Source organism: Mytilus galloprovincialis, chromosome 5 (assembly GCF_965363235.1).
Source record: "Mytilus galloprovincialis chromosome 5, xbMytGall1.hap1.1, whole genome shotgun sequence".
Taxonomy (NCBI): Eukaryota; Metazoa; Mollusca; class Bivalvia; order Mytilida; family Mytilidae; genus Mytilus; species Mytilus galloprovincialis.
The window spans coordinates 11,521,455-11,549,434 of record NC_134842.1 but is presented as its reverse complement, the minus strand read 5'-3'; the positions used below and the strand labels follow the sequence as shown (position 1 = coordinate 11,549,434).

Here is a 27,980-nt window from a genome sequence, read left to right as displayed (position 1 = left end):
GCCTATAACAATAAAAAGTAACAGGTTCTAACATGTAAAGTATAGCAAACATTGCCAGCAAAAAGTGGCTTATTTGTTCTTAGGATCAATCTGTATATTATGACAGTAATTTATGTTGTCTACTTGAATAATTATTGTACTTTCTTTATGATTTCTCAGTTCAATTTATTTAGAGCATAGAGTCCTATGCATTACTGTTGGATAAATCTCAAAAATAAGTTATAGTTGGGGAAAATAACTGTAACCTCTCACTATCTAAATATGTGTTTTACCTGGCTTTACAAATCTCTCATTAAATAATATTTGCTAGATTGTGAAAAAAGCACAGATGTACAAAAATGATAGTTTTTATTAGCATCTTTAATAAAATAATGTCTTGTAAGTATATAATATGTATGGCAAGGACGGAATAAACAAAAGAGGAATGGATGTAAGGCATTTGAATTACTTGACTAGACCCCTAGCTCTAATTAAGCATTTTATCATAATTCTGATGAGAGTAAACTCAAGCACTTTTCAATATTAACAGTATGACATAGTAATAAGAGTGCATTCAAACAATTCTTGCAAGTACAAATGTATAAAAATAACATTGATTTCATGAATGTGTTTTTGACTGTTCTGAAAAGTGTTAAAGCTGATGTACAAGCATACTCTTATTTAAATAGCCTAACAAACTTTGATTCATTATTATTCGTTGGATACCAATCTTCATAGGTTTCGTGGGTACACATGAACCAAGGTTTTGTGGGTACACATGAACCACAAATTTAAATGTTCTACAAAGTACAAATGTTCTAAAGGCTTAGTTTCCCCGAGATTGGCAAACCACAAAATCAATAAACAGCTGCGCCATGAGTGCATGATACGCCTGACGTCTTGTGTGGAAGTTTTATGCAAAAATCATAAATAGTTTCTGAGGAAGTTTTAAGCAATAACCATTTATTGTTTTTAGACACGGCGGGACATGTGAAACCCCCCCCCCCCACCCTGTTTTTTTTTACAAAAATCACTAAAATAAAATTTTGAATCAAACCAAAAAGTATACAGATCTTTAAATTAGTATAACAAAGAAGTGTGTACAGTTTCAAGCTATAATCATAAATCGTTTTTGAGATACGGCATGACATGTAAAAAAACCCTCCCCCTTTTTTACAAAATACTCAATAACTCAAAAATGAAATTTTGAATCATCACCAAAAAGTATACAGATCTTTAGATTAATATAACAAAGAAGTGTGTTAAGTTTTAAGCAATAATCATAAATCGTTTTTGAGATACGGCGCGACATGTAAAAAAACCTTCCCCCTTTTTTACAAAATACTCAAAAACTCAAAAATGAAATTTTGAATCATCACCAAAAAGTATACAGATATTGAGATTAATATAACTAAGAAGTGTGTAAAGTTTTGAGCAATAATCATAAATCGTTTTTGAGATACGGCGCGACATGTAAAAAAAACCCTCCCCTATTTTACAAAATACTCAAAAACTCAAAAATGAAATTTTAAATCATCACCAAAAAGTATACAGATGTTAAGATTAATATAACTAAGAAGTGTGTAAAGTTTTAAGCAATAATCAAGAAAAGTTTTTGAGATACGGTGCGACATGTGAAAAAAAACACACCCCTGTTTTAGTTACAAAGTGCCGTAACTCAAAAAGTTTAAATCTTATTTTCACCAAAAAGTATACAGATCGTTTGACCATCATAAGAAACAACTATATTAAGTTTCATGAAATTTGGATAAGTCGTTCTCAAGTTACGGTGCGACATGTTTACGCCGGACAGACGGACGGACACCGGACATTTGTATACCATAATATGTCCCGTCAAAATTTGCGTATAAAAATCAACGAAAAGGAAAGTTTTCCTCAATTGATGAAAATGGATACCCACAAAAAAAATCAACAGTTGTTATTTATGTATCTTAAGTATAGGATTACATGTAAACACTTATAACAAGTATATTAAGAGAACATCCTGCAACGAACAATAAATAATATCTATATTTAGACCTAAAATCCTTACAGATGCATTTTCTCACAGTTGTTATAGTTAACTTGAAGTGTCATTCAGTAGTGATCGTAATTAGTTTAAAACATGAAGTAGAAGTGACATTCACCCAGTACAGTATGACATGTGTATATCTAAATCTTTAGGTTTAGAGTACATTTTATCACAGTTCTGGCAAGTGTAACTAGTTTTCCGTGTGTAATCTTCACCATCATTGTGTACAGGTGGCGATCGGTGGGGTTTACCAGAACTTGGTCTTGTTGGAACTGCAATATAAAATAATTCATAAGGTTAAATAAATAAAGTAAAAAATTTTAATTATGAAATTTGTCATAAAAAATAATAAATCTGTATACCGTATTTTTCAGATGATGTATGTATTGTTTATTAGTAGTTGTAAAGACAACATATATATCCACTTCATTTCAAATCTGGTGGATAGTTGAATTGTGTCATTTGCAGTTATTACACATCTCCTCATATTAGTATATATAATTTTTTTACATATGACTTTTATAATTAAAATATTGCGAATTATCTCCCCTTCAAAAATTGAATCTTTTTTTGTGTTTCAGCTACTATAAAAAATCAGGATAATCAAAAACAGAAACAATAAAAAATCAGCAAAATCTTTAAATTTCTCTCTTTGTTTCTTAAACTTCTTATATCTTCTGAATCATGTCTTTTTTAAACAGTACTGCTAATAAGCTGGTTCTTGACTGACTAATATTTGTTAAATACAAGTGGATTCCAGTTTATACTTCTAACTAATTTAGAAAAATAAACGATTATATATCTGACTTATAGTTTTCCACTGACCAGATACAATCATCCAAACTTACACGATTTATCTTTAGGGGGAGAATCTGTCATATTCAGTTTCCCTGCTTTCTTAAGTTGTAAATAAGCACTTATACTACTGGTATTTACTGGAGTATTTATGGCTTTCCCACTGTTAGGACGGGAACCAGTAACATCCTTTCTCTTTGATGCACTAGGAGGTCTACCTTTTCCAACAACAAATTCATCCCCTGGAGTGGTAACATCTCTCTGTGGGTTTGTTTTGACAGTAGCAATATATTTAGCTCTGTTTGTGATCTTCTCAGAATTATTTTGATAGCCTGATGAAGGTCTCGTCTTTTCTGATGCATAAACTGAACTGAAACAAAATAATAAACTATTTTATCAACACAATAGGAAGTTCTATTTTACCACATTATGTATATTCTCTATAAAATTATAGAAGGTAAATATATTATTTTTATAAAAAATTTCTGAAAATAGACTAGTAAAAGATTCATAAACTATTTACTGGTGAAGGAAACATTTTCCTGTACTTTCTGTATAATAAAACATTTTATTTATCATATCAATATTGATTGATTTGATTGTTGGTGTCTAACACTTTCAGCACCATTACCTATATCTTTGCAGGAAGGTGGCATGCTCCAAGAGAACAAAGCTTTCTTACAATTCATTACAAAAAATATATCAATAGATCATTTACAATTTATATTGTCGACTACTTAGTCTTATGTTTTTAGAGTACCTGTTACAAAGACATTTGATCTAGCTGTACAGATGTGATTTTGAGAGTCTCCCTTGAGACATTTGACCTTGCTGTAGGGTGTGCCAACTAGTTCATTGATTCCAGTTACTTATCAAGATTAGCAATATAACCACCGGAGTTTTGATTTTGATTTGAAAGTATTTAATGAGTCTACCTTGTGTTCATGCACTCTATAACTCCCTCCTTTTCTGAATAAACTCATCATAGATACCAGGATTATGTTTCTTCTAAAAAATACTTATTTGTGACACTGGAATCAAAAAATCAAAAAGGCCAAATTTAGTTCAAAGATGAGGGTTTAGATTTCAGAACCAAAATTCTTGAAAGGCTTTGACAAAATCTATTCCTAAGGTGGAAAATCCTTTGTATATCTAGAATTATAAAGTTTTGTAAATTTATAATTAGAACAATACCAATGATAATTTATGCTAACACAAAACTTCTTACTACTGGGCTGGTGATATCACTAGGAGGAAACCTTCACCAGCAGTGGCATTACCCCAGGTATGCTAACACAGAACTTCTTACTACTGGGCTGGTGATATCACTAGGAGGAAACCTTCACCAGCAGTGGCATTAACCCAGGTATGCTAACACAGAACTTCTTACTACTGGGCTGGTGATATCACTAGGAGGAAACCTTCACCAGCAGTGGCATTACCCCAGGTATGCTAACACAGAACTTCTTACTACTGGGCTGGTGATACCACTAGGAGGAAACCTTCACCAGCAGTGGCATTAACCCAGGTATGCTAACACAGAACTTCTTACTACTGGGCTGGTGATACCACTAGGAGGAAACCTTCACCAGCAGTGGCATTAACCCAGGTATGCTAACACAGAACTTCTTACTACTGGGCTGGTGATACCACTAGGAGGAAACCTTCACCAGCAGTGGCATTAACCCAGGTATGCTAACACAGAACTTCTTACTACTGGGCTGGTGATACCACTAGGAGGAAACCTTCACCAGCAGTGGCATTACCCCAGGTATGCTAACACAGAACTTCTTACTACTGGGCTGGTGATATCACTAGGAGGAAACCTTCACCAGCAGTGGCATTAACCCAGGTATGCTAACACAGAACTTCTTACTACTGGGCTGGTGATATCACTAGGAGGAAACCTTCACCAGCAGTGGCATTACCCCAGGTATGCTAACACAGAACTTCTTACTACTGGGCTGGTGATACCACTAGGAGGAAACCTTCACCAGCAGTGGCATTAACCCAGGTATGCTAACACAGAACTTCTTACTACTGGGCTGGTGATACCACTAGGAGGAAACCTTCACCAGCAGTGGCATTAACCCAGGTATGCTAACACAGAACTTCTTACTACTGGGCTGGTGATACCACTAGGAGGAAACCTTCACCAGCAGTGGCATTAACCCAGGTATGCTAACACAGAACTTCTTACTACTGGGCTGGTGATACCACTAGGAGGAAACCTTCACCAGCAGTGGCATTAACCCAGGTATGCTAACACAGAACTTCTTACTACTGGGTTGGTGATACCACTAGGAGGAAACCTTCACCAGCAGCGGCATTAACCCAGGTATGCTAACACAGAACTTCTTACTACTGGGCTGGTGATACCACTAGGAGGAAACCTTCACCAGCAGTGGCATTAACCCAGGTATGCTAACACAGAACTTCTTACTACTGGGCTGGTGATACCACTAGGAGGAAACCTTCACCAGCAGTGGCATTAACCCAGGTATGCTAACACAGAACTTCTTACTACTGGGTTGGTGATACCACTAGGAGGAAACCTTCACCAGCAGTGGACCCAGTGGTTCCAAATAAACTTGTAAGATACCAAGATTTAAATTGTGTAAGCCACACATGCTTTCGTCTATAAAAGACTCATATAAGTTTAAAGTGCAGTATAAAGGAGGTGTACCTTTCTGGCTGCCAAACATGATCCTCCTCTGTTCTGTGGTTGTCTTTTACTCTGTCCAGATTATCTGTAGACCACAATTGTTGGGGAGCTGTCATCTATAAATAGAACATTTTATGAATACACTTCACTGCAGAGACCAATTTTTTTTTTTTTTTATTTGCTAAAATTGTTTCTCACTTATTCTATTATTGGTTACCGGTACTATAAATTCAGAAACTTTTGTAATGTTTTATTATTGGAAGAATTGCACAATATGTATGCAGCATTTCCTGAAGGAAATCTCAATAAAATAGATTTTTTTGCTAATTATTCTTCAACAATCGCATTAACAAATACACATATAATTAATAATTTCTAAATTTAAAGTATTTCTTCTCCAATACTGTAAATCTAACGTAAAGATAAAGATTACTTTTAACCTAAGAAGTATTATTACCTTTTCCTGTCCCTTGGGTAAACTTCCCCTTTGTAATGACATAACTTTAGTAATTGAATTTCTTAATCCTTCATTTTGTTCTTCAAGTACTTGTATCCTAATAGAATTAGCCTTCACTTGATTCTCCATGTCCAAAGCAATGTCACCTGTACCTATAAATAGATTCATTGTTTAGTTATAGTTGAAAATAAATAATCAACAGTATAAACTTTCTCAATCAAATTTTCACTTTTAAAAAATGAGGAAAGAAATCTTTATACCAGGTAAATTAATCTAGATAAAATACCAGAGTTCCAATGTCCCACAGGTTGGACATATTTTTTTTTATATGAAAGGTACAAGGTCAATAACTAAACAAAAAGCATGTTTTTTGTTCTTTAAAATCTTTAATTAATATCTTAGGAGAATTAAAGGCTTCAAAGCAAATGCAAAATAACTTCTACTTTCAAGGGGCACAACTTATTTCAAAATAAACAGCTGTGCCATGAGCGCATGATACACCCTTCATCTTGTGTGAGAATTTTTATGCAATAATCATAAATAGTTTCTGAGATAGGGCACTGCATGTGAAAAAAACCCTTTCTTTACAAAAAAACGCAATAACTCTGAAATAAAATTTTAAATCATCACCCAAAAATATAAAGACCTTTAGATTAATATAACTAAGAAGTGTGTAAAGTTTTAACATTGTATGTGTTTGAGGTCTCAAAACTTTGCCGTTATTTTAAGAAAGAATTTAAAGTGATTCAGTTTTGATCTCAAAAAGAAAATTTATATAAATTTTTATCATCATGACGGTACCCCCAATACTAACCATAAGGATCAGGATTAACTGGACAAGCTGGTTAAACTCACCATTTAAATCAGGATTCACAGGCCCATTCAAGTCTGGGTATTCAATCATCAATCTCTCTCTATCGGCAGACTCTTGTATCCTGGTCTCTAATGTATTGATATTCTGTTGTAAGCTTGTAATAGACTCCTCTAACTCAGTTTTCTCTCTTGATACAGTTTCTATCATATTCTGCAGAATAAAGGTAATATGTAATATGTCTTGATTTGACAGTCTCAACAATAATGAAATTATGGTCAGAGATAGATCAAACAGTTAAAAAGATGACTTTATATATCCCACTCATTTCATTTCAATCTACCATTTTAATTTTGTAACAAACATTTTAATGAAATGTGATTATAGAGTTGTTTCCCCTGGTTTATCATGTTAATTTTTTTTATTCCAATGTCCCCAACATATGTACATTTTTCATATTTCAAAGGGCAATAACTCTAAAATATTATATTTTTAACTTTCATATCCGACAACAAATGTAGGCATGAGATTACTAACAATGTTGTTTTCCATATAATTTTTATTTCCAAGGGGCATATTCTGTAAAATTAGTTGGTCAGAAGTCTTTCAAGACCTTTTCCATATAAAACTTTAATAAAATAATAAAAAATTTATAACAATCCAATGAGTAATGATGGTGGGAAAGTGTTTTCAATGCAATTTCGAATAACAATATACCGGTATATGTTTCACAGGGACATAATTCCTGTAAAAATAATTGATTATAGCTGATTGTTGATTTTGTCCCTTTGACAATGTTAATATAAACTTTTGATACAAATTATATAACAATCCTACATGAAATTTAGGCATGAAGTCCTTACAGTGCAATTGTCCATATAATTCTTATTTCTAAGTGGCATATATAGAACTGATTCTAAAACTTGTCTCATACATTACTGTTATAAATCTTTGATCTAAATTTGATCTAAATTTGATCTTAATTTGAGTAAATTATAAACATCCTTTCATACAAGACCAAACAGATTGAAGGAGAGATGCTGCTACTTTATCCCTACAATGTGTTCGGCTGGGGGAAAGAAACATTGCATCCAGCAATGGGATTCATGAATCATTTCTATTGATAGCTTATTGTTTTTAAGATATTTGCTAAAAAAGACATTCCATGAAAAGTCTGGTATGGTGTACCTTGGATGTTTGGTTCATGTTCCACAATCCTAGGCTAAGCTTTCTGTCAAGTGTTTTGATGACTTTTGTATGCCTTTTTTTAGGGACCATGGGAATGTGCATTTTTCTTCAACTTAAATTCTTAATCGTCAAATTGGTATCTTCTTCTTCCAATAATAATAATAATAAATTCTTTATTTAAAGAGAGTAAACTCAGTTAGTTACAATAAACTAATCTTCCCTGAGGCCCTCAAAAATGATTGCTTACCTCAATTTTGGAAGCCCTCCCTCTAGTTTATACAATGTAAGAATAATTTAAAATGCCTGTAATAATATTTTATAACTGTGTTTACCTCTTTTTCAGAAACATTTCTCTGAAGTTTGTCTACTTGACTCTTGGCAGATTTCAACGATTCTTCAATCTCTTCTTTCTCTTCCTCTAGTGTGGCCACCTGGTCTTTTAACTCTTCATTTTCCCTGTCTAAATCATCCACTCTCTGAAGGAGGGAACCTTGTTTGTTCTGTACACTCTGATAAAAAGAAAAGAAATATAATTTTAAAATTAGATGGTGCGGTATGATTGCTTATGAAACCTATATCCAACAAGGACCAAAGAACTAGGATTCAGGAATCACTACACCTTGTGTTTTTGTACTTAAAAAGATGAGTGTTCATTTGACATGTTCATCATTGTTCATAGTCACTTGGTGTTAAAAACAATCTGATGAATAAGGCTTTTAAAGATGTATTTTTCTCATCAAGAAGAGTATAATGTATTTACCTGACTGTGTTTATATGCACTCCTACTTTTAGCTTGTTTCTTATTTAGTTCTTTAGATGACACGTCCAGTCTTTGTGTTACATCAGTCAGACTTGTATAACCTGACTGTGCTTAGATGCACTCCTATATTTAGCTTGTTCTTGATTAAGTTCTTTAGATGTCACATCAGTAAGACTTGTACAATGTATTTACCTGACTATGTTTAGATGCACTCCTACTTTTAGCTTGTTCCTTATTAAGTTCTTTATATGACACATCCAGTCTTTGTGTCACATCAGTTAGACTTGTATATTTAATGCATTTACCTGACTGTGTTTAGATGCACTCCTACTTTTAGCTTGTTCCTTATTAAGTTCTTTAGATGACACATCCAGTCTTTGTGTCACATCAGTAAGACTTGTACAATGTATTTACCTGACTATGTTTAGATGCACTCCTACTTTTAGCTTGTTCCTTATTAAGTTCTTTATATGACACATCCAGTCTTTGTGTCACATCAGTTAGACTTGTATATTTAATGTATTTACCTGACTGTGTTTAGATGCACTCCTACTTTTAGCTTGTTCCTTATTAAGTTCTTTAGATGACACATCCAGTCTTTGTGTCACACCAGTAAAACTTGTACAATGTATTTACCTGACTGTGTTTAGATGCACTCCTACTTTTAGCTTGTTCCTTATTAAGTTTTTTATATGACACATCCAGTCTTTGTGTCACATCAGTTAGACTTGTATATTTAATGTATTTACCTGACTGTGTTTAGATGCACTCCTACTTTTAGCTTGTTCCTTATTAAGTTCTTTAGATGACACATCCAGCCTCTGTGTCACATCAGATAGTTTATTTTGTAGTTGGTTTATCTCACTCTGTAGACTTGATATAGCATTGGCCTTGTTTTCTTTAAGGTCTTTCTCAAGTGTAGATTTTGTATTTTCTAAAGAAATATAAAAAAAAACATAATTAATACAGTGTAATCAACAATGATTCTATGCATCATATTATTATCTTCCAAATGATAAATTAGAATATGCGTAAGATTGTACCAAACACCTCAAATAAAATTAATTTGGCCCTTTCAATTTTCCTAAATATTTCCTTTGATCTTTTGATCCTTTGACAAAAATATAAACATTTAAAAAACTTGAACCACACACTTAATTTCAAAATTTCATTGGAAATATAGCAGTTTGACAAACACAAATTTTGATCAATAATGAGAAGCTAAATATTTCCTTAACAATACAACTTGATTTAAAGTTCTGCTGATTTTACAGAGTTATCTCCCTGTAGTGTTATGCACCCCCTTAAAAACTGCAATTGAGTGACAGCAGAGTTGGCATTTGGTATTAAATATTCATTCAATGTGAAAAACATCTTTTAAAATAACATTTTCTTATTTCAAATGGAATTTATGAAACCAAATTTCAATTTCTTATTTTTTTATTTTTTTTTCAAAATATTCAGAAACACCAAATGCAAGAATATGACATGTCAATTGTTTTAAAATCAGTTTGACTTGCCTATAGGCCTATTTCTGGAATATCTGTCACTGAGCAAGTTTTATAGAAATTGAGAAATAACCACAACAAGCCTCAAATTCTTATGAGAGAAGTTATATAAATTATATTTGTGTATTTATGGTTTTTTACCAAAAACTATCAGATAATGAGGGTGCTTCCAAACCTGAAACATGATTTACTTCTAATGGTTTAATTATAGATTACGTCTTGGCATCTTCAGCCGATCTTTTTGTTGTTGTCTCTAAGACACATCCAGATTACCATTCTCAATTCTATAAAGTACTTAATAATATCTCTTATTTTAGTTAGCCTTCATGATCAGCAGACAAAAAAGAGTAGAGAAAAGGTATTTGAATGTCAATTAAATATTTGTTTGATACTGATTTAAAAAAGAAATGTTTTATAAAGAAACAAAAGCAGGTTCTTTCTTGTACATGTGTCTTACCTATTTCTATAAGAAGTTTCTGTTGTTGTTCTAGGTGTGTTTTTAATTTGCTGACTTCAGTTTCTAAGCTTTGTTTATCTTGTAAAATTTCATTTTTCTGTCTAGTAACTATGGAGACAGTTTCATTATGACTTTGTTCCAAATCTTTTATTTTGATATCAAACTGTTTTTGTAAAGCATATTGCACTTCTTTCTCCTTTCTCATATCACTATCAAACTCAGACACTCTTTTCTGTAAATGTTTACATTTCTTTTCCAGCTGTTCAATTTCATCCTTAAGTGGGTTGATGGTTGCCATCAGGCTGTCCATGTGTTTAGTCAATTTAGCCAGATCTTTGTTCTGCTCTGATGCCCATCGTATCACATCATTGGCTGATAACCATTTCACATCGGCTACCAAGGGACGGTATTTTTGTAAAGACGACGGTAGTTTTTGAGCTTGACACATATTTATTAAAATGTCTCCTGCATTTTTAAAAGACCTTTGTACAACATGGCAAGCTTCACATGGCACAAATGCAGTTTCTAAAGTCTGTGTATTTTTACTACACGCCTCTCTAGCTATTTCCTCCATTTTGATTGGACTAAGATATCCAGTTGTTACGTTACCAAACTTGCTGGGTACTGTCCCTTCACTGATAAGTGAGGTATGAGATGTTGCACTAGACATACTTTGAGTAGAAAAGTCTTCGGTCAATTTCTTCATATTAGCCTCTAAATCAGACAACTTTCTATTTTTTGTCTTTATCTTAAAATGAAAAGAAAAATAGCATTTACAATAATGACATATTTAAAAACTGTATTTAATAAGTCATGCATCTGTCAAATACCAGTACTTTACAAGTTATTTGGTTCTTGTGAAAATTGTATGAACAAAATATTTATTTTTGTGAATGCCTTATCTAATCATTTACCTTGGATTGATTGAAAATAGAACATAATTATTCACAAATAAACATATACAAAGATATCATATGAGCTGCATCGGATAGAAATCCTCCTTATGCAAATAAATATCTGCCATTAACATCAATGCATTTGTTAATTTATTTTGAGTTGAACTCTGTTCCTACTTAGAAATTGAGTTGATATAAGAACCATACAAAACAGACCACATTCATCTTTTATATCGAATTTAATTGTTCCAAAACCATTCAAAGTCTTATACATGTATATGTTCACTTGCAAAAGGTTGGTTTCTATTCCACACAGCTGTTAACATGACAGATATGACTATTAAATATAAGACAACTCTATTACAATGCATACCTCACAAATTTGAACACCACCTAAATATACACCAGTCATGTTCTATCAAACAATTTAAAACAATACTTTTGAAAAATTAAAATTCGAATGTGTCAAATCACGTTCTTAACTCATGCTAACTGCTACTTCAGTATAGTGTTTTATTTAATCCAGCTGTCAGGTTTATTGGTGTGGTTTTTTTTAAATTTTGACAGGTATGATTTAATTACACAATTCTGTTCACATCTAATTATACTAATTAGATAATTATAACTATAAACTGAAACAGATGACACTTTGATGGTATGTAGTCAATTATTCCTTAATCAATTCATTATAATTTGTCTGTACTATATATGTATAATAACGCAATCAATGGATTAAACCATTAAAATTTACTTATTTTTCTTAGTATACTACATTTTCATGTTACTTGCCAGTTACTTTAATTTCAGTGTATTTGTATAATATGACTTTTATTTGAGGAAACTTGGGTGACCTCCTAGCACAAACTCTTTTCCTATTGAAAATAAGAACTCTTTTCCAATCATTGCCATATCTATTATAATACAACTTACATCTGACATGGTCTGTTGAACGACCGTTTGTAACTGGACTTGTTTATTACAATACTGCTTGACCGCCAGTCCGACTGATGAACTACTTGAATCAGTTATCTCCTCTCCTGCTCTGTTTAACATTGTCTTTGTGAAAGATGACAAAGTTTGAACTAAATAAATAAATCTGAAATAACACCAATTTATCTAGTGAAAGATGACAGAGTTTGAACTAAATAAATAAATCTGCAATAACACCAATTTATTCTTTGTAAAGTAACAAATTTGAAAAAATTAAGACAGAAAACATTTATTTAGTAACAAGTGCACTGTAGTAGAAAGTAGAAAACATAGGGCAATTTAACAAAGAAACATTAAATACAATAGGCCGAAAAAAATAAGGTAGATTTTCAGATGTGTATATATCACAACACAGTCATTTACAATATAAATATCAAAGGAAAGAACAAAATTTGGCCTCCGCAAAATTTGAAGATTTTAAAACATTGTTGTGCTTATACATATATTTAGAGAAGTTATGAATATAATGTACGAGTTTTATATTGTGTTCTTTTCAATTAAAACATTCACATGTATTGTTTTTAATTTTTTCTACACAAATGTCTCTTTTATTTGTATCATCATGATGTTATGTTTGGTTCTTATTAATAATCATCAATTATACTATTACGTCATACCTATCAATAACAAGTTCATACAGAGCAATATGTGCCACTTGACTTCCCTCCGAGTCCTCATCATCAAAATCATACAACTCTAACAAATAGTTAATGTCAATGTCACCAGAATTCTTGTCAGGGAATTTCCAAGATGGTTGCTCAACAGGTCCCACTCTAGAGACGATGTCGCTGATTGCCCACTGTAAATCTTTGATGTCATTCCGCAAACTCTCAATAATCAGCTCATTGCCTAATATCTCAGCCATCTTTGCTTTTAATCAAATTCTGAAAAATAAAATCAATTTAATAAAGTTTCCAAATTATGTGTTCTTGTAGGAGACCTTGTTTAGATTTTATGATCAGGATAAAATGTTCAAAAATCGACTAATAGCATTGGATTTTTTTGTTTATATCTTACTGTATGGTAAAGTTTGTTCATCGTTGAAGGCAGCCATTGACTTGTAGTTGCTTACATCCATGTCATTTGGACTCTAATGGATTGTTGCAATTGGGACTCATTTGTAGTCATACTTTTTTTAAATTTATTTATGAGGTGGTAGTGTGATGCTGTTAATTGTTGGTGCCTTTTCTGCAGCTTTAAAGCCTTTTGGTGGTATGAATGATGAGGAAAAGACCATGACTTTTTTATCTGTACATGTTACGTAGCTTAAAGAGTTTGAATGTAGATGGATAATGTCCAGTCTTACTATCAGTTTATATAATTTAAAGATAGTATGAAAATAAATATAACAGTCAACTTCATACAATATTTCATCATTTGTCATATTGGTAAAACTACAAAATGTACTAATGTGATCCTTAAAACATTGCAGATATATCTTTATAATTTTAAATGATCATGATGATACTTATAGCTTTCCTAAATATTTATCAGCTGAAGTAGATCATAAGATTACAGTGTTCTCCCCAGGCCATTTAGATATATTGGGGATCAGAAAGCAAGACAATAATATGCCCTACACTTGATTACCAACTTGCCCCCTCTTTCTAAAAAATCATCCACACTGGTGATACAGGTGTTATATCTGGTTAAAGTTTGCACATAGTTCACTTTAGGCCAAACACGGCCTAAAAAATCAACTTTATCATAAGATTTCAAAACTAAACCTAAGTTACCTCAGAGACATATAATACAAGAGATTGGCAACTCTAGTAGAGTCTATATAACGGCCAATGAAATCACTTGGCTACCGGAAGTGCTTGGGATGATGATGTGACCTGGGACGAAGATGAGCAAATTCCGCCATTGTTGTAAAGCGAGACGATACGCTTAAAGATTTTTTTTTATCGTTTATGTCCATTGTTTTCACAGCTCAAGCATGTAAGTATATTCAAAAGATACAGTTTACTAATTCTACCAACTTGTTTATACTATAATGTGCTGAGATGATAATAATAATCAAATGCAGACTAATTTTAAGTCGGTCCATTCAGCTTCCCCTCTTTATTGCTGTAGAACCGGTCTGGTCCACCATTTTTTTCGTATAACGTAGAAATTTAAAAATGTATATACATTTTTGTAGTGATTTTCTACTCCTGATTGTTATCCCGTTAAAATGAGACTATTTTCGTATAGTTTGGTCAAATAGTGTTTTCATAAAATACCATCAAAGGGGATTTTTTTTTCGCATTGATACCCAAATCCAGCTATGAACTACCATTCTTTTTCTTCATAAAACTTAGAAATTAACGAATAAATATGCAATTTAATAATCTTATATTACTTCAAAATGTTATCTTGTTAAAATAAGACCAGTTTCGTAAAATTCGATCATATAGTGATTTCTAAAAATTTCAGCAAAGGTGACTAATATTTTTATTGATACCAAAAAACCTAGTCCAAATAAAATTATCAAAAACATATCAAAGATGATCAAATAATTGTTAAAAAAAAGAAAATGTCAAACTGGTTTGGCACTTAAATGGCTTCATGGTGCCAAGAAATCTTTCTTTTGCATGATTAAAATTAAACTCTTCATTTTTCAAATATAATGACACATTTCTTAAACTTTAATATGAATATATGTATTAAAAAGTAAATATTTAAAGATATTTCTCTTGTCATATGCTTATATATACAAACAATTGTCAACAGATTATTTGTGACATTTTGTCCTACCAAATTTGTGACTTTATGTCCTGTGGCTTTCTGTTCGTTTACCTTTTGTAAACACCTTCCCATTGGCGGTTCCAGGGGGGGGGGGGTTCCAGGGGTTGGAACCCCCTTTTCTTGGACGACCAATGCATTTGAATGGGTACATGTGGTTGGAACCCCTTTTATCTTGAGTGGGGAACCCCCTTTTTAAAATGGGTGGATCCGCACCTGCTTCCAGACCCTCATTGTAAACCCCTTCAATACCCTCATGAGATCTACAAAGGAGTAGGTTCAGTAAGACCCCTTTTTGGCCCCAAAATATAGCAGTTTTACAAAATTGTTAAAATGTAAACTTTAAGTTATTTATTGGACAGTAGAATGCCTCTGCTACATAAATATGGGCTGTTTTTGACAATACAATGCACATATATCGGGTACTAGCACCATTAAGTCATGCTAAATTACTGAAATCTTCACAATTCTAGCATTTTAGTTAAATTTTAGACAGTTTTCGTGTGAAACGAAAGTGGCCGCATTCGTGTTCATCCTTAATATTGAAATGTAAGTTGTATTTTATGATAATACATAACATATATAAAGGTTGAGGATGAACACGGATGCGGCCACTTTCATTTTTGACAAAAATCATCTGAAAAGTGACATTTTTCGGCATATTTGGTAGATTTTTCATATTTGAGCTTGAATCGGGTTGTTCTTAATGACTATATCAGTTAAAATCTTTCACATAAATGAATTGATTCAAATGAAATAGACACTTAAGTGTTTAAAAAGTGGTCAAAATCTTTCGTAAGATAAACTTGAAATTTGAGGCCAAAATCGGTCCTTACCGGACCTACTCCTTTATAGAAGCAGAAACTAAATAAAGTTTATGTCAGCAACTTACATTGTATGTTCACTGTATGACGTTTAACAATTGATAAACATATCAAATATTTGTACCTAATAGCAAGCTTGAAAGGTCCATACATGACAAAAGAAATTTAAAATAGATTTAGCATAATAAAAACCTGAATGTTATATGACATACATGTAGGAAGTAACGTTTAAAAGTAAGACAAATAGATGTTGTATAATAGGCTTTAAATTTCTTTTCAACTCTAAAATATTATTATTTTTTTAATTTAGAATGCCAAAGAGGAAAAGATGTAGTAAGTTAACAAAAGGAGTTAAAAAGAAAAGTAATCCTCGGCCATGGACAGCTGTTGGTACCATTATGGAGGAGATATATGTTGCCGTTCAATCCACACTGAAGATGAAAAGGTTCATCATATGTACGCTTGAATTTGATTGTCATGCTGATTGTTTTCTAGCACAAGTGGGAGGCACAGAGCAACTGATTACACAAAAAATTGAGACATTTGCAGTAAATGAGACACACAATGAACATGAAAAACCTTGCCTTTCTCCCTTTCAGACTTTATGCAATTTATTACAAGTTAGCATCACTGATACATATATCCTTAGCTGTACAGATACCGAAATTTGCATAGTTGAACTGTACCATTTCAGTTGCAAGAAAATGAGCATAAAACTCTCAGTTATCATTGACAGTAACATTATAAATGAATGTTTGATAATAAAAATATTAATTATACCTGGAATGATTTTTGTTTTCTTATATCTTGGTTTAATTATTGAAAAAGGATGGAATCATATGTAGTGATAGTCCAGATATATTGTTCTGATCACCGGTCTGACTGGTCTTTTTCATTTCAGAATACTGGGATGTATGTCATGTTTTTTTTACAGATGTTATTTGGTTGATTGGGAAAAAAACATAACAAAAAAAACAAAAAAACAAATAGGAACAAAAAATGGTACGGCTTGTGAAATCTATTATCATGCATTTATTATGTTTGTGCCTTTCCAAAGTAAAGAGCATATGCCTTTATTATGTTTTTTACTTTCCAAAGTAAAGAGCCTGTAATTCACTTGTGGTTTGTTGCTGTATACAATATTTGGATTTTTTTGTTATTATTTTGTACATAAATCAGGCCATTAGTTTTCTTGATTGAATTGTTAAACCTTTTTCATAAATAGACCTTGTATAGTTGACAGTGCAGTATGAATTTTTCTCATTGCTAAGAGCCTTATGGTTACCTAAAGTTGTTAATGTCTGTGTAGCTTGGTTTCTTGTGGAGAGTTAAATATTATATTGCATATACTGTACAGAAAAGAAATGCCATACACTCACACATCAATATGTAAAAAATATGAAATATTTGCCACTGGACGTTAGGCAACCATCAATTAAATCAGCCTGATCAACAATAAAGGTAGACACATTTTCGTGCAGTTTGTTTAAAGTAAAAGAAAAAGATATTAACTAACAAATCAAGTCAAGTAGTTGTTAAACTATTTACACATGTGCATATCTGTTTCAAAACTTAAAGGAGATTTTAACTAGTCAAAAAGTATATTAAAAAGAAGGGAAACATGTACATTTTAAAACATTTAGATATCAATATGGCATTTAAACTGGTGTATGCTTTGAAGTCAACTTGCCATGTTAATAGAAGTATTGCATAGTAGAATGTTTATTCTTACAAAAATTGTTACATGAAAAGGCAGCAATACCTGCTGCTGTGAGTTTTTATCGTATATTTAGCAGTTCCTTACACTTAAACTATGGTTTAATCTCTTTACATTCGAGGTCAACAGTGAGATTTATATTGCCATTTTCTATTAAATGTAAGTCCTAAATACACAATCCGTGAAAAGGAGAAACCATAAATTAACCGACAATCATAAAAAAAAAAAACTCAATGCAAGCTCATAATGTAAATTTCGAAAAACACACTTAGAAAACAATTTACCGACAATCCCAAAAAAACCCAACTCAATACATGCCCAATTACTAATGAACACAAAAAGTAATAATTTTTTAATGATCTATAAAAATTATGAATATAAGACAAAGTTGATCATGATTAACGGTAAATAAACAAACAAATTAAGTTTTTTTTTCTACTCATTAATTAATTTTATATTTTGTATTTTTGGACACCTGTGGTGTAACAACTTCTTGTGTACCAGGTGTCAATTAAAACTCTTTTAAACAGGTTGTGATTTACCTGACCATCGAATAATTCAAGCCTAATATACATGTCACACTGTGAAATTATGTCTCCGACACTGGTGTATATTATTAGAATGTAGGACAGAAAGTCACAGGACAAAAAGTAGAAACCCATTATGAAACTATCAAATAAAATGAACTCTGATACAATGTATTAAGTGTCAAATATTCAATATCGTTTTTTTTTTTTTATTCAATATAAATTATGTCTCTTTTTCAATAATACAAATAATACAAATCAAAATTAAAATGACATTGAAATAAATATTTATGCATGAACTCAAATTATTTAATTAATTATGTTAGATTTAACACTGAAACAGTTAATTTATGCTTAAACATTCACCCTTACTTCGAGTACTTTTAATACTTTGATAAAGACTCTATTACCCAAAGAGATCTCGCGAGGTTTAAATGTGGCTGTGTGATATCACAGGATTTCGCCGAGTTGCCAATCTCTTGTATTATATGTCTCTGGTTACCTTTATCATTAAAAAAAAGTGTTATTTCTTAAATGATAAGCCAACATTACAAGGATAGAATTTGAAAATGTATTCCATTAACCATTATTATATATATGTAAGAGAATTTAATAGATATGTGCTACTTTTTGTACTTGCTAATTTAAGTGAACAATAAAGTCATAACAGTGAGGGTATGGATGGGGGGGTCTGTTATTTTGTAAACATTTAATTTTCACCCCATTTTTCTCTAATCTTTAAAAAATTAACCCCTTTTTTCTCTAATCTTCCAAAAATTAACCCTTTTATTCTCTAATCTTCTATTTTTTGGCTCATTATTCTCTAATCTTCGTTTTTTAAGGGCATTATTCTTTAATCATTTAACCCCATCCAAACCCTCAACAGTGCCATCCTTCCATTAAATGTCTCTGATATGTCAGGTTACAGTTATGTCTGAACAAACAAGATAAATTTAGTTTCACAGTGTAGCTGGCAAAAGTCATATGTCTGATAAGAACAAAAGAAAAGAGTAAAAATCTATATGCAATTTTAAGGTATTCATTTAATTCTAATTTCATAAGAGGTACAAATTGTAGACCTTTATTGAGTACAATTTAATACATTTATTGAATATGGGGTTAAACTCATTTTAAAAAGTGTAGTGAGTTGGCAGACCTATATTTAATTGATTTTTGCCATTTTGCTTAAGTGGGATATGCTGGTAGGACCCAACTCATGGGATTTTTCTTATTTTTTTAGGTTTGGCTAGTTGGCATAACTATATTCATGATATTCAACATGGGCAAGTTGGTAAACAAGAATGGGGCTTTTTTTTCTTCTTTTTTTAAAGTGGATTGTTTTTGTGAAAAATTGGGTTCTTATATTGGTGTGGGGCAGTTTTGAAGTGGTCAAGTTGTCATGGATTCAGGGATCATTGATCCTGTCGCAGTAGACAATATTCAGCTATAAGCTGATTAAATATCAATCCTCATTGAATCAATAGACAGTCACACTTTTCAGAAAATGTTGATTTAATTTAAGTACATTATGCACTTTTACTTTTTATAATTTTTATCAGTCTCTGTTTTTATAGGTGTTTTTTTTTTTTTTTTGTGGAACGCCTTGGAGTTGGACGATATAAAAGCATCAATTCATACCAAATATCTCCAGTAATTTGTCTTATCCGTGAGTTATGTTTTTAACAGGATGAATCAGAATTCTGTCGTTTTAAAAACGCCATAATTTTACAATTCATTGGGCTGAAATGATATTTTTGGAATGTTGTCCTCCATATTGTTTACAAAATGTATCCTCTAAGTTTATCTTTTAAAACTAACGAATACTCAAAAGAGGTTCGAAAGTGCGACAAAAGTCGCAAAAGTGTCATCCTAAGGAAAGATAACTCCACTTAAGTAAACAGATACTTTTGACAGATAGACATATTGAACATCTGCTTCACAAAATGGCATCAGCAATCAGAACGACGATAACAGACATTAGGAAAGCACATGAACGTTTGAAACCATACATTCACCATACTCCAGTGTTTACTAGTTCAACCTTTGACAAGTTAATAGGCAGAAAAGCATTTTTTAAAGCTGAAAATTTACAGAAAACTGGTTCTTTTAAAGCTAGAGGTGCATTAAATTCTGTAAGATATATTTTGTTTACCAGGTTACATGAAGTTATATTCTAAATGCTCGCATTGCATACAAATCTGAAGTATTCCAGAATATTGTTTCCATTTTGAACTTATATGAGGGTGGTAAAGGGGGGATGCTTGCACGAAAAAAAAAAGTGAAATAAGACATAATTTCACTTGACAATCCCTGCCAAGTGTTTGCATTTTATTTGAAAAATATCGAGCATGCAAAATAAGACTTTGAAAATCACGATCCACGTAAAATTAAATATTTAGCAGAACACATTAAACGAGGCACCCGTCTTGCACGACTGAACATCAAATAAAAAAGTAGAAACACGTTGAACGTGTAATAAAAAACAGCAATCACCAAAAACCAAAAACTACTGTTTAGGTCATTTGGCATTATTTTTTACCGTTATTCTTCATGAAAGTACCCCCATTACAACCCTCAAGTAGCTGTGTCAGGATAGTCTAAATAATTAAGATGGATTCAAAGGCTTTTTAAATATTTGCTGCAACACTTTTCAAGGGATCATAATTATTGAGTCAGCAAGCAATGAAAAACAGACTGCAGAATTATAGAGGAAGAGGATACCAAGGGAAAACTCATAAGTCAAAGAGCAATGAAGAGAAACTGACAAATTAAACAAGTCTTCAAAATGCTGTATTGAAAACCAAAAACTGAGCAACACAAACCCAACCAAATTCCACTGACCAGTTTGACCTCACATGGTTCAGGAGGGTAAACAGAACCTGCCTGCATGTGACAACCATCTCATAGTCTAGTCGAGACAAGACAAAAAGATTTGTAAATATGACTTGTAATGTAATATTAGGAGAAACTTAATATAAAATAAGTTTGTAAACTTGTCATTTCAGGTGTTACTATTAAAAGAAAAGAATCCAGCATTACCTGGTGTTGTAAGTTGTTTTTTTCTTCATTTGAGAATGTCAGAATTAAGATTTTTTTTAAAAATATATATATTATCCAATGTCACAATAACAGTGGTATAGTAATACATGGACATCTACAATAGGACAAAAAAATGACTGGTTTGTTGTGTCAGCTTAGCTGTTCATGATACTAATTTACCACTATTGATTTAATTTGACATGTTTTATCTAATGACCATTATGGAATATTGAAACTTTCTTTGCATTAGTTGAAACATGTTTGTAAAGATTCATTGGTAGCTAAATGATTTTCTGATCGGACTAATTTTGCATTAGTTTAACTTTTTCATAACTTCCTTCATTGAATGGTTCGTCCTTTTTAAGCAATAATGCATGTTATTATGGTAATATTTCTTCTTTGTTACAAATCAATTATAATTGTATATAAGGAGATTATGGATATACATCAAGCAACCTAACAACACAATATAACAAAAAGACACCTTGAGGTATTGAATAGTAATTTTATTATACAGGTAGCCGCACAGCAGTGGTAATCTTACAATTTAATTATACAGGTAACCTACAGCAGTGGTAATCACAGAGTTTTATTATAGAGGTAAACCCACAACAGTGGTTATCATGATATTCACAGAATTTTATTAAACAGTAAACCCATAGCAGTGATAATCACAAAACTTTATTATACAGGTAGCCTGCAGCAGTGGTAATCACAGGATTTTATTATACAGGTAGCCAACAGCAGTGGTTATCACAGAATTTTATCATACAGGTAACCCACAGCAGTGGCAATTGTGGAATCTTATAATACAGGTAACCTGCAGCAATGGTAATCACAGAATTTTATTTCACAGGTAACTCACAGCAGTGGTAATCATGGAATTTTATTATACAGGTAACCTACAGCAGTGGTTATCATATAATTTTGTTATACAGGTAACCCACAGCAGTGGTAATCACAGAATGTTATTATACAGGTAACCCATAGCAGTGGCAATCATGGACAAGGCTTGGCTTGGGCAGCTAAGACAGCTGGGGTTAAATGTTGTGTTGTCATTCCTAACAATGCACCTAAATCTAAAGCTGATGCAATAAAGGGTTATGGTGCTGAACTGGTATGGTGTGAACCCACTCCAAAGGACAGGTATTGTATTGTAAACATTAAGGAAACAGATATTATACTAATAATCTGCTAAAAAAGTATATTATCCTGATTTACAACAATTTCTCGCAATTTGATTGGCTGATATTGTCCTAATAAATTTCAGTACGATTTTTTATTTCATCAATTGGAATTATCTCCCTTATAAAGTTTACCTAATAATTTTTTATTTTTTTTCGCCTCACTCTATATGAATTTTATTGACCCGATAAATTCTCATACAGGACAATTGCACACTGTAACTAATAGATTCTACCACTGCATAGAATGTGTCGAATCACTCTACACAATTATATTTGAAATTTAAAATTTGAGGCTTGTTGATTGTTTAACATATATATTTAAAATTTGAATGTCAAAAAGTGTACAAGTATCATATCCAAAAGATATGTGTGTGAATTACAATTTTCTAATAATTTTCAGATGATGTGCTTTTTTCATGTTATTGGGTTTTATTATCTGGTAAAAATATTGTGTTCTTTCTGAGAGACATCACATGGTAAATTCAGAGCTTGCGAAAGAATACACATTTTATATCATACTTGTACTGATAAATGTATTTTTACCAATAAGAACTGAGCAAAACTGCACCACAAATTGATTACTGAACCATTTTGGGAAAAGCATGCATTGGTCTTAGATCATTAAGATTTAGAGAATTTCTATTTCAGATGGAAACTTTTACTGGAATTAAGTTGAGAGGTTCTTAAATCAATGTTTAACTTTCCTCAGAATGTTATTTTTCTCATATGAAATATTTTCCCATGTTTATATAATTTCAAACAAAAAAAAGGAATTGAACTGCTTATTGGAGGAAATAAAGATATATATATATATATATATATATATATATATAGTAAAAAAAGTGATGCATTGAAACCGTTATTATCTTTTAATAATTTTCTTATATATATATATATATATATATACAACTCGTCTAAACATCAACCCAACAATGTTAGATCTGTAAATTTGCTTTCGCATTGAAACCGTTATTATCTTTTAATAATTTTCTTATATATATATATATAAGTACGTCTGAGTCAGTGACAACTCTACAACAGATGTATCCATCGGATCGCCATCAATGCGAAAGCAAATTTACAGATCTAACATTGTTGGGTTGATGTTTAGACGAGTTGTATATATATATATATATATATATACAACTCGTCTAAACATCAACCCTTGTTTAGACGAGTTGTATATATATATATATATATATATATATACAACTCGTCTAAACATCAACCCAACGAGTTGTATATATATATATATACAACTCGTTGGGTTGATGTTTAGACGAGTTGTATATATATATATATATATATATATATACAACTCGTCTAAACATCAACCCAACAATGTTAGATCTGTAAATTATATAAGTACGTCTGAGTCAGTGACAACTCTACAACAGATGTATCCATCGGATCGCCATCAATGATGGTGATACATGGCTGTGTACATAATGTATATACAACTCGTCTAAACATCAACCCAACAATGTTAGATCTGTAAATTTGCTTTCGCAAATTTTTGGTTCTTCCCTCGCCGGGATTCGAACCCATATATATATGAATATTAGTTTTGGAGTGTGTATTTAACAACGGTTGTTAAAATCACTATATAAATTTTCTTTCAAGGGAGGAAACATGTGCCAGAATGTCAAAAGAAAAAGGATTAGAGATTGTTCCACCTTATGACCATTACAATGTGATTGCAGGACAGGTATAGATCATTACAATATATATAACACTATCATTTCAGACAAATTATTGAATAAATCTAATTCTGTATTTTTTTTGATGGCAAGGTAGAGTTAAGTTTTACCAAGTTTTTGTAGATTACCATTAGATTTACTTAACTTTTGACAAGATACCAGAGAGACATTCAAACTCATAATTCGAAGAAAATAAACTGACAACATTATGCAAAAAAATCAAAAATTCAAAAGACTTTACAATATTACACAAGACCCAACATATAAAACTAAAGACTGAACAACACGAACCTTACCATAAACACTATAAACCAACACGAACCTTACCATAAACACTATAAACCAACACGAACCTTACCATAAACACTATAAACCAACATGAACCTTACCATAAACACTATAAACCAATCAAACTTTTGAATCTATTTCTAGAACAATTGAGATTAATTTTGTGACAGAAAAAATAGGAAGATGTGGTATGATTGCCAATGAGACAACTCTTCACAAGAAATGAAATTAAAAAATGATGTAGTAATGTAGACTTAAGCAACTGTGCAGGTCACTGTATGGCCTCTAATATATCTTCAATAGCAAGTGTTGTGTTAAAGTGTGTCTGGGAGGCCTCTAATTTTAAAAGAAATTAAGTAACTCCTTATTTATATTTAGGGCACTCTGGCTTTAGAATTAATGGAGCAGGTACCAGAATTAGATGCTATACTGGTACCTATAAGTGGTGGTGGAATGATTTCTGGGATAGCTATTGCTGCTAAAAGTGTCAAAAATGATGTTAAAGGTATGAGCTATGATATTTCATTGTGTAGTTTCAGTTATGTAAAACCATGTTCATTTTTGAATGTAACCAGTACCTCAATAAAGAATTTTTAAGAGAGAACATATAAGACAGACTGAAGAATGGAAAACAAACGAATCAGTATAATATATTATTAGATACATAACATAATTCATTATTTATTACATTTATGCAGTCAAAATATTGTGACATGCCTATGATTTGGCTATGCTTATATAATTATTGATTGAACATACATCAGTTTCAGCAAACAGCTTCATATATATAACTTTGTATTTAGGCATAACGGTCACCAAATTGTTTTTATATTATATTATCATTTAGGGTATTATACTATATTATTAATGCCAAAAAATTGTTCGTTTCCCGTAATTATAAATTTAAATAAATATGAATTGTGAATAAATTTGTATCTGTGCTTTTTTTTTTCTTTCAGTGTTTGCAATAGAGCCTGAAGGAAAGATGGTTGAATCTTGTCTAAAAGAGGGTATGATATTGTGACATAAATTTAGATGGAGTTTTGCCATGTTCAGTTTATAGATCCATTTTTTTAAGCGAGACATAGGGATTGCTTTTCTAGGCACTGCAACCGTGTCAACAATTGTCAAGTTTTCTGCTTAAGTTAAGTTGATAGGAACTACTTGTGATAAATCATTTATATTTAAGGTTAAGTTGTATTACTATCAGTACATATCAGGTTGACAATTATTTTGAGACTCTGCCCCTTAGGACATGGTCAAGTGACTTGGAATTAATTTAAAATTTTCAATTTTAAGTCTTTCTGAATAAGTCAGTTTGAAAAGAACAACTTGTGGTAGATTAATGACATTCTGTATGAATGTTCATTTCTGTGATCAGTTCATGTCATTTTGATGATGTTTTCGAGGTCCCCCTAGGTCAATTTCCAGGAGTTGATTTCACAAAAAAACTTACGACTAAGATTGATTGTAGGTATACTGTATTTTTCTGAAACCTACTCCAGAGACTTTGAATTGATTAGTAATTTTCAATGTTAAGCTATTCTGCTTAAGTTATAGTGATAGGAACTACTTTTATACAATAAAAAAATGATATTTTCTATAAAGTTACATTGCTGTCTGAACATTGCAGTTTGTCAACCATTTCGAGGCCCTACCCATTATAGGATCATGGTCCATTGAATGAATTAATAAGCAGTGTTGCTGTTCATCAGCTTGTCTTTTTTTGAAATATTATGCTGATAGGCGAGACATATCTCTGTGTGAGCAGTTTATTATAATTTAAATTTGACGTTTAGATGACCAGAAGTTGTCCCTTATATTAACAATCAATTATTCTAACACAAATTGTGTTAATTGTTCTGGTTTTATTTGTGTGTCCCTTTTAAAATTGTTTTGAGCAGCTTTCAGTTTAAAAAATCACCATTCCAATAATAACATGTTCTGGAATGCTAAAAAAGGATAATGTAAGAATGATACTAAATTATTGTAATAAACAGAAAAATCCAGGTGTACAAAATTAAATCTTTAATGTATTGCTGATGTTTTGTACATATTTCAGGTAAAAGACTATGGCCTAATCCACCTAGGTTTTTAAGCACAATAGCAGATGGTATTAGACTACAACAGTTGGGTCACCTGACCTTCCCTATAATGTTAGATCTTGTGGAGAAAGAAGTGTTCACTATTGTAAGTCATGTAAAGGTGTTTTTGGAGAGAAATTACTAAATTTGAAATAACAACACTCTCATAAATCCAATGAAGTCATTTCCACATACCATATAGCGGGTTATTTTTGTGGGGTGTAAATTTTCGCTTATTTTCACAAATAGAACAAAATCGCCAAAACAAATTCTACCAATTTAAAAATGCCCATGCAATGGTACTGGTAATAGTTTTGAATTCGCCGAAATAATATCGCCGAAATATTTCATATACCTTATTAAATGAAAATCACAAAATTTTACACCCGCGAAAATAACCCGCTGTATGGTAATACATTAAGCATTGTTTAAAATATGTCTTGGGGAACCTAGAGGGATTGAAAATTTAAGGAAAGTTAAAATATGAATTGCTGCCATCCTTAATGTGACGGTACCCAAATTGCACCTATTTTGACAGTTTTTTCACCTTCGTTTTTTTATGATCGAGTAAAATATGTCCATACTGTGTTTATTTTGTAGCCCTATCCTTCTTCATTGTATAGGTACACTAATTTGATTTTTAATCCATATTGAGTCCATAAAAAAATGGGTTTGAATCAACCTCCAAACTATCCAGGATTCTGTAATGAGGAGTACCCAAATTGCATCCATGCTTAAATTCACATCGTCAAAAGTCTAATAACCGAGCTTTTGTTTAATTTCTTCAAATATTTTGAACAATTGGATATTAGTCCATGCTTACTCTTCATATTTTACAAAATGGATGCTTATAATATATTGTTTTTGCTAATTTTAAAAAGATGACGTTTTGATGACGTCGTACGGTGACGTTTTTGAACATTTTGCTTTTTCAGTAAACAGTGCATCTGTTGATAAATACTGTGAATGTTTTGTGTATATCTAAATATGTTTACCTATGTTGAAAGACGTGCATAGTATCAAATAAAAAAAATACAAATTGTTTAGTCTCTAGGAAATGTTGTAAGATTTCCGTTGCTATTTTTTCTAAATAGGTGCAATTTGGGTACTCGGTGCAATTTGGGTACCCTTACGTTAGTTATCTATTCAGTAACACTTTGACTTTGTTTAGGTTAATGACAAAAACATGAAAAAGAATAATAGATTCACTTAAAATGTATTGGAACATTTAGAAACGGTAAGAAAATGATACAAGTCCATCATTTTGAAAGTATTATTTTTTGAATAATAGACCATTTTAAAATTCAGGTATTTTCCTGTACATTTCTTATGTCACAATGCGTATGTCA

The 27,980-nt window shown here is 31.7% G+C and overlaps 2 protein-coding genes and 1 long non-coding RNA gene across 4 annotated transcripts in view; 2 read left to right on the top strand and 1 right to left on the bottom strand.

Annotated features, from left to right (window-relative positions):
- Positions 1–331: 331 nt before the first annotated feature.
- On the bottom strand, positions 332–20,131 carry LOC143075141 (coiled-coil domain-containing protein 157-like). Its single transcript, XM_076250458.1, has 11 exons — positions 19,972–20,131; positions 13,156–13,422; positions 12,479–12,644; positions 10,653–11,400; positions 9,437–9,621; positions 8,260–8,436; positions 6,784–6,952; positions 5,929–6,080; positions 5,493–5,587; positions 2,860–3,176; positions 332–2,283 (listed from the first exon to the last, which is right to left on the bottom strand). The coding sequence occupies exons 2-11, from the start codon at positions 13,401–13,403 to the stop codon at positions 2,123–2,125; spliced, it is 2,418 nt and encodes an 805-aa protein (XP_076106573.1). The 5' UTR covers positions 13,404–13,422; positions 19,972–20,131; the 3' UTR covers positions 332–2,122.
- LOC143075142 (uncharacterized) lies at positions 14,272–16,875 on the top strand. Its single transcript, XR_012978237.1, has 2 exons — positions 14,272–14,479; positions 16,400–16,875. It is a non-coding gene; the product is annotated as an uncharacterized LOC143075142 (long non-coding RNA).
- Positions 20,132–20,263: 132 nt separating the features above from the next.
- LOC143075139 (uncharacterized) overlaps positions 20,264–27,980 on the top strand; it is a 44,961-nt gene continuing 37,244 nt past the window's right edge. The window contains exons 1-7 of one of the 2 annotated variants that reach the window (XM_076250456.1): positions 20,264–20,465; positions 21,339–21,380; positions 22,352–22,518; positions 24,183–24,267; positions 24,926–25,052; positions 25,507–25,557; positions 26,610–26,737. In XM_076250456.1, the coding sequence (XP_076106571.1) occupies positions 20,277–20,465; positions 21,339–21,380; positions 22,352–22,518; positions 24,183–24,267; positions 24,926–25,052; positions 25,507–25,557; positions 26,610–26,737 (789 nt within the window). In that variant the 5' untranslated portion in view covers positions 20,264–20,276. The remainder of the gene's footprint in view (positions 20,466–21,338; positions 21,381–22,351; positions 22,519–24,182; positions 24,268–24,925; positions 25,053–25,506; positions 25,558–26,609; positions 26,738–27,980) is intronic. The other variant, XM_076250457.1, reaches the window with a different exon arrangement.